We start from the raw sequence: 7,533 nt of genomic DNA on the forward strand, positions 1-7,533 counted from the left end.
AACACAAAGTTATGCTGCCTTCAATGTAAGGATGGAAAAGGCATCTCTATTGTTTTTAGTTACTCTGAGGGCCATAATAATTTCCCTCCAATGAAGTCGCGGAACTCTCTTTACGTCATGTGCCAAAAGTCAGTTATATTTCCTAATCCCTATGCACTAGCCCTGGATAGTATTAACAATTCAAACGAAGCATTTCGATTTCTAAATTTTTTTCTCAAGATTTCATAAATTGAAAATGAATGAAACGTGAAAACTGTAGGAGGAGTCGTATGAACATAAAACAAAGTATTTGGTGCTCTCCAGGGATCGTTTTTATAATTGATGTTGATGAGAGGACATACTATTCATCTATTTTTCATTATTTTTAATATTCATTACGTATTATCACTGAAAGTTGATCATGATTGTGGTATGGTTTTTATGAATGTTCATGAGACAATCATGAAAAGTGCTGGCGTTTGGCCAAGTTATTTCAAAATCAATCGAATTGAAATTGAAGCTCAATTCTAAATTTGAATAAAATAGGTGATGGAATGATATGAGGAATACTTTTCACTTCTTGATATTTCTGAAACCACTTTAATTGTTTGAAAGAATGGGAGAAATTCATGCGTCATGGAACATAATTTTGCTTTTCGTTATTGGCAACCCTGGAACAAATTGATGTTAGTGTCATCTTGCGCCTGCGCCCGCGCATTGCATTAACGTTTCTCTTTAACTTTGTAGGTTGTGTGGGTATGTTATGGTTTTAAAATTTTTTGGAATCTTCATATTTTTAATCAATCTCCATCCGATTTCTGCGAGTTTCTCTCTATTTAGTAATTTCACGAACATTTTCATTTCTCATTTTATATATTTTTAACGTAAGGTAAAGCGATAAGAATATTTTCAAAATATTAGGTTATGTGTAGTAATTTTTTTTAATAATAATTTTTAATTAGGTTTCCAGGATGGGAGCTTACAAGTACATTCAGGAATTGTATAGGAAGAAACAAAGCGATGTTCTCAGGTTTCTTCTTAGAGTTCGAGTGTGGCAATATCGTCAGTTGACAAAACTCCACCGTACCCCACGTCCTAGCCGTCCTGACAAAGCTAGAAGGTTGGGATATAGAGCTAAACAAGGTAAAATATATATAAGATTTTGTTTTTCCTTAAATGAACTTGTGGATTTTTTTCAGGTTTTGTCATTTTCCGTATCCGTGTGCGACGTGGTGGTCGTAAACGTCCTGTTCCGAAAGGAGCCACCTATGGTAAACCTAAGAGTCACGGAGTAAATGAATTAAAACCTGTCCGTAACTTGCAAGCTATTGCTGAGGTATGAAGTCATATTTTTTTTACAAACTATAACTAAAAGCTTTCGAAAATAACATTTACATCATTTTAGCTTTTCAAATGGAGTAACAAAGCCCTAAAGGTTGTTTTTGGGGGGTATTATTTATATATATATAATTACTAGAGTTTTTAATTCATGGTAGGAATCGAACTATAGTTGTTTACATAGAGAGCAAGTAGGCATATTTGTAACTGATATACACCAAGCAGCACTACAACTCTTAATTTTTAAAAACCGGTCAGTAACTTCATTTGAAACACAATACATATGACTCACTGTAAATTTCACCTATGAGCTGTCACACATTGGATTATTTATTCTATAAAATGTAAAACATTAGGGAAGTACAAGTTACAATTCTGAAGTTGGTTAAGGTACCTGTACAACTTCTTGGCACTTTTTTTTGTAGGCAAGATTGTTACTGATTAATAGAACATTTATCTTCGAAAAACACTTAAAATTCATGCAGTAACTTATCGAGGTGAACTAAAAAGTTCTCTTCCACAGTTTTTGTTTTCTCAGATGGTTAATGGTGAAAAAGGGTCAATGAAAATCAATGTTTGCATATGTTTGGGAGTTTTCAAGTTGTCCTTTGTTGCAAAGGTTCTAGTGAAAGGAAAGTGATCTACTTAAGTTTTATCTTTCATTAACCATATGCTTTCTCATTGCAACAAGCAAGGTCTTATCTTGTCAAAGAACATGTACTATTTTCATGTCAGTAAATTAGTATGCCCCTTCAAGTAGGTGTTTACACTATTCCAATAAATCTGCCAATTCCTTTTCTGAAAGGTTTAGCGCTATTAAACTGGTTTGACAACTTCAAACCAAAATGGGGTTTACTTATTGAATGGTTTCAGTAAGATAGTGTTGAAAATTCTCCTTTAAGAGGCTGTGTTAATATCTTAATTGACCTGCTAACATAAAAAAAAGCTTAAGTTATTAATGATTAGGTCTCATTCAGATTCATATAGGTGCTTCCTTATACTCTATCAAGCTCTCAAAAAAGTGACAAGGAATTCTATGAAGTAATATTTCGGCAATTGATCACTTATAGGATAAGGATATTATTTATAGCACATCTTTTAGCCCTTTTGTGTATTTTTAAGTTGTCGTTTCAATTGTTTAGCTGCTACCTCAATACTCGATGAAAAATAATATATAAAAAATGGCAAATGAATCTCAAAAACATCCATCTATATATGATAGCTAACACTAATGACAGATACGCAGAGTAGCTGACAGCATATGCTTACCCAATACCTTATACTTATTTTAAATTTTGAAAAAGTGAGCTCAAATCATATTTTCCATTGAATGTTATTAAAATGAAACCTAAATATTTGAAATCCTTTACAAACAGGAATTTTTCCTTTATCTATTGAACAATAGTGGCAGTAGCTGATGGAATTAAAAAAAAAGAAGCACATGAGCCTCTAATTTTAAATTTTATCTATTCCAATGGCAAATTTTGTTCTGTTAAAGTTTCAGAAAAAAATAAAATGAAAATGGAAAAAAAACCAATCAACATTACATCTAAACGTTCCAAAATGTATTGAAATGTTTTGTCTTTGCTTGAAGCATGAAGTGCTTTTCAGTAGTAGAGTTTTGTCTGTATCTACTGTCATATATCATGATGTATTATGCTATGTTTGACTTAAGTTAAAAAAGAAACATACTTGAAAAAAAAAATTGTGGACACATGTTTCTGATTTATTGCTCTTTATCTGCATTGTATATTCAAGATCAAATATGGGAAATGCTAGAAATGCTGAGTTTTTTTATTGAAACCATAGATGTTCAATTTGCTTCTGTAGATGACTTCATGATTGTGTTTGCAACGATATGTTCCATTTTTGCACTGGGCTACACAGCGCTGATGTAGGCCCATAAACCTGTAGCATGTTTTCGTTGCGTTTTAGAGTATTATTTTTGTAAGTTCTCTTTTAAATAATACATAACAATTATTATTTCGATTAACTAGCTTGAAAATCTTTTAGGCTGGCACCGATTGAGGAAAGGAACGATTCATATTTGAATGGTATTTTCAACATCTTATTATCTGTATAAAGCTCTAAATTGAGAAAATCTATAAGATATACTGTCTGAAATGATTGAAGCTTATTCAAGTAGAATAGAAAAGTAAATATTGAATTTCTGAAAGAATGTGCTATTCTGCTCTATTTTAACAATATTGTTTTATTTAGTCTACAACATAGAAAGTAATATGGTAATTTTTTATCTATTTGAGAACTTCAGTTTTGATTAATTGATTATTTGATGTTATGCTATTGTCATATCTATCTTTCTGTCACTTTGCAGTAATTACTATAAACATTATGTTTCAGACATATATCTGTTTTTAATATTTTCATTTTCTTGCAGGAACGTGTGGGAAGAAGATGTGGTGGATTGAGAGTTCTTAACTCATACTGGGTTGCTCAGGACTCTTCCTATAAATATTTTGAAGTTATTCTGGTTGACCCATCACATAACGTAAGTTCCATTATGTGAATTAAGTTTTGTAAGACCTCCAGTAAAATTGCTTTATGTTGGTTGCACCCTCACCTCATCGACATCGAGCTGCAGACTTCTCTGAGCAATTTTATTTTTAAAGTACTTATATTTCTCTACATGTATTTTAATGGTGTCTTATTTATATAAAAGTAGGGATTCTGACATTTTAGACCTTACATAACACAAAAAATTGTAATACTATATAAATTATTGAAATCTTTGAAGATTCACATCACCTCACCCAACAAACGATGGCTTCTATTTATTATTGCATCATAGTTTTTATTGGGAAGAAATATAAGAGCACTTCGCTACATTTAGGTCAAGGTTATTTCATAGCCACCAGGTTACTGAAATGTTCATCACCCCGAACACTTTTCCAAATTCTCACATGATTTTGCAGCTCTAAAAAGTTACAAAGTTCGGGTACAAGAGGTACTGGGAATTGAAATATTCACCTGTATCATTCACAATCTGTTGAAACAGTTTCGGACGCGTTACCCTCGGGGTGACCACATTACTGCATTATGTTCCGCAGTGTGACTTGTGGTTAAAAAGATTTCGATGCTGTAACATCAATTTTCATTATTTCCCCCGAAAAAGTTAACCTGAAGTTATAGTGGAAACTAGTTTAGGAGTGAAAGTATGTATATGAACGAAAGTCCTGAATAAATATTGGGAAAATTTTCCCCACTATTTCTGTCATTTTATATGATTGAAAAACTGTCAACAAACACATTTCTCTTTATACTGCTAGACTCTAACCCTACTCACTAAAACTCAGTCAATTAATTGCCAACAAAACGAAGCAATTTTTACTATAATAGTATAAGCAAGTATAAAAATATTACGTTGTTTAAAAAGTTTTGTCCGTTTTTTAAAGTTTACTTTCAACTGTAATATCTCTATGAATACTTATTAAATTCAATTGAAATATGTGCCATTTGAGTCAGTGCACCTTAGCCAACATAACACAAGTCGATTAATTCCGTCAGCATGAACATTGGGTGCTCCGAATTCAATTAAGTCAACGAAGGCCGTTTTTGCATGGTCCTGATTGGAGAAGGTTATACTTTTCAATGACATTTTCATTAAGTTTCAAACCATCAAAAACAGCAAAAATCGTGGCGGTGGCTAAGGACTAACGAACCTTACCTTTTAACGTGTGATTCCTAACACGGGTTGGGCGATAGGAAGTGGAAATATATCGTCTGGCCTTGCGGATCGAACCATCCGTTCGCACAGCGGTCGATTGACTGAGTGGAGCTGACCACCCACAACAACCCACCAGGCTACCTTCCTACCTACTTTTTGTAATGTTGAACAGCATAATATTTATGGACCTAGAGGTTCTTTCCCAAATTTCAAATAACATCCTCATTTCTAATAATCCTGTTGTCGTTAATGTACTCACCTTATAAGTGGAGCTACTGAAAGTCAATCAATTGGTTTATTGAGTACTTCACCTTCCATAAAATTTACTTTTTTCATCTGTGGCGGCCCATTGGTATTCCTTAATATTAACAGAAAACGTTGACTTACAGCTGGTGCAGTGAAAGATTACACATGCTTCATCAATTAGTGCATCAAAAATAAGCAGATAAAGTAATGAGAATGAAATGTTATGGCTACTGTTCTAAAACTTTTGATGAAGAATTAGTTTCATTTCTGAAATTGAGTAGCCTGCGAAAACATATTTAATATTCCATATTGCAACTCTGATATACATGTTGTGGAACAATCATACATGTTTTATCACATATTTTATTGATGACGCATTTACGATTTTTTGTTGCACAACTGTGTGCACAATATCTTGAATACAATTGGACCTTTAGTGATTGTTGACTATTAAAAATTGTTTCTGCTTAGAACAAAATACTTTTTGAAAGGTAACATTTTTTAGTATATAATGTTTTGAGTAATATTTATAGAAATTCACTTTGTCTAAAAGACAATTAAATGATTCTATTAAACTATATCAATAAGTTCATTAGTTCATATATGTCCATATGTGAATACCTACAAAATTGAAATCTAAATAACTTTCTCATTTCTTTCAATTCAGAAGCACTGCTTAGACGACTGTATTAGTTTCAGTTGGAAAGCATTCAATGGTTTTTATTCAAGGACTATGAATATACAGAGTGTTTATTAAACATGCGGCAAAAATTCCTTGCACTATTGTAAGGATATTTTATCCTTTGATGACTTTTCGTAGTGCGATTTGTTTCGAAGATACAGAGCAAATTGAATGTCTGCAGCCGTTTTTAGTAATCAGAAGTGTGTTGATAAGTACCATCAAAATTGTTAGATTTTTTTATTACTTGATAGGTCCAGTGCAGTATACTATACTTTTATTTAGGCTTCGTTAACAATTTTAAAATTACCAAAATTGTTATTGTCGAAATTCTTTTTTGCCCTGTATCTTCGAAACGAAGCACCCTATCAAAAATCATCAAAGGACAATATATCCTTAGAATAGTCCAAGGAATAGTACCTTATTTTTTTGCCACATGTTTAATAAACATCCTATATATCATACATTACAATAACATTATTTGTACATAGCTCATGAAAGAAATAAGTTACTTTTTACTGTTAGCTCATCAGGCTTTTTTTTCAGGCAATTCGTCGTGATCCTAAAGTTAATTGGATAGTGAATGCTGTCCACAAACACCGTGAACTACGTGGTAAAACGTCTGCAGGAAAGTCTTCACGTGGTTTGGGCAAGGGACACAGATATTCCCAAACAAAGGGTGGTTCCAGACGAGCTGCCTGGCTCAGACGAAACTCTCTGCAATTGCGCAGAAAACGATAAGTTATGTTTTACTTTTTTTGATAAATATTAAATACTACATCTGAGCTTATTTGTTTATTCCTTTTATTTCGTCTCCTGAATTTTAAGGGTTACTAATGTTGTCAACTATTCCTAAACATTTCACATGAATGTTTGCTGTACAAATTCAGACAAAAAAAAAGTTGTGTAACTCGATGTCCGCATGGGAAGTAGACTCTCTTGACTCCAGTTCATCTCTGGAGCACCTGTGGGTGATATACACATTTTCATGAGACTCATTATTGCTATTTGTTAATTATTTCCCTTTTTTTATTTCCATTTTTTGTTATATACTAATGAACACTACCATGTTATGTTGATTTCTTAGATATTGCCAATACTCCTATTCTACGCGAATTAATTCTTAATTCATTATAAACTAGGGAATATCAAGATTTTTTGTCAAATATAGTTGAAAGCATCATTAAATACTCATCAACATAGAATCTACGAAGCTTCTCAGAGTCACGAGATTTCTTTTTCCCTCTTCCTCTCCCTTATCATGATGTCAAGTGGCGATTCATGTATTCACAAATGCAATACTTGTGAAACCTCTTAACAATTTCTATAAATTGCTAGTTCAGTGAATAACTTTTTCCAGATATTCAAAATCAGCAAAAGTAATGGCCATTTACAAAACATGAGATTGAAATTCCCCTACATTAACTGAGAAAACACTTAAGAACAAATATTCTTCACGAACGTAAATTTGAATTTTATGATAAATGATCTACCACTGATGCAATAATTGTAGGTGATTGGGAAGAGTGGAAAAAGGAGACCCAACTGTTTCAATAACATTGGCAAAACTTTTAACTTCAACTATCATTAATTAAAATAAGTGTTT

The 7,533-nt window shown here is 32.5% G+C and overlaps 1 protein-coding gene across 2 annotated transcripts; it reads left to right on the plus strand.

The window, feature by feature from the left end:
- Positions 1-640: 640 nt before the first annotated feature.
- RpL15 (ribosomal protein L15) lies at positions 641-6,717 on the plus strand. 2 transcript variants are annotated; one of them, XM_074172999.1, is made up of 5 exons: positions 641-735; positions 942-1,122; positions 1,179-1,315; positions 3,716-3,826; positions 6,474-6,717. In XM_074172999.1, the coding sequence occupies exons 2-5, from the start codon at positions 951-953 to the stop codon at positions 6,666-6,668; spliced, it is 615 nt and encodes a 204-aa protein (XP_074029100.1). In that variant the 5' UTR covers positions 641-735; positions 942-950; the 3' UTR covers positions 6,669-6,717. The 2 variants fall into 2 exon arrangements, with proteins under 2 accessions (XP_074029100.1, XP_074029101.1); XM_074173000.1 differs by lacking the exon at positions 641-735 and adding an exon at positions 746-868.
- Positions 6,718-7,533: the final 816 nt, after the last annotated feature.

This window comes from Leptinotarsa decemlineata, unplaced genomic scaffold (assembly GCF_025532065.1).
Source record: "Leptinotarsa decemlineata unplaced genomic scaffold, Ldec_3_MD MMD2_tig00000199_RagTag_RagTag, whole genome shotgun sequence".
Taxonomy (NCBI): Eukaryota; Metazoa; Arthropoda; class Insecta; order Coleoptera; family Chrysomelidae; genus Leptinotarsa; species Leptinotarsa decemlineata.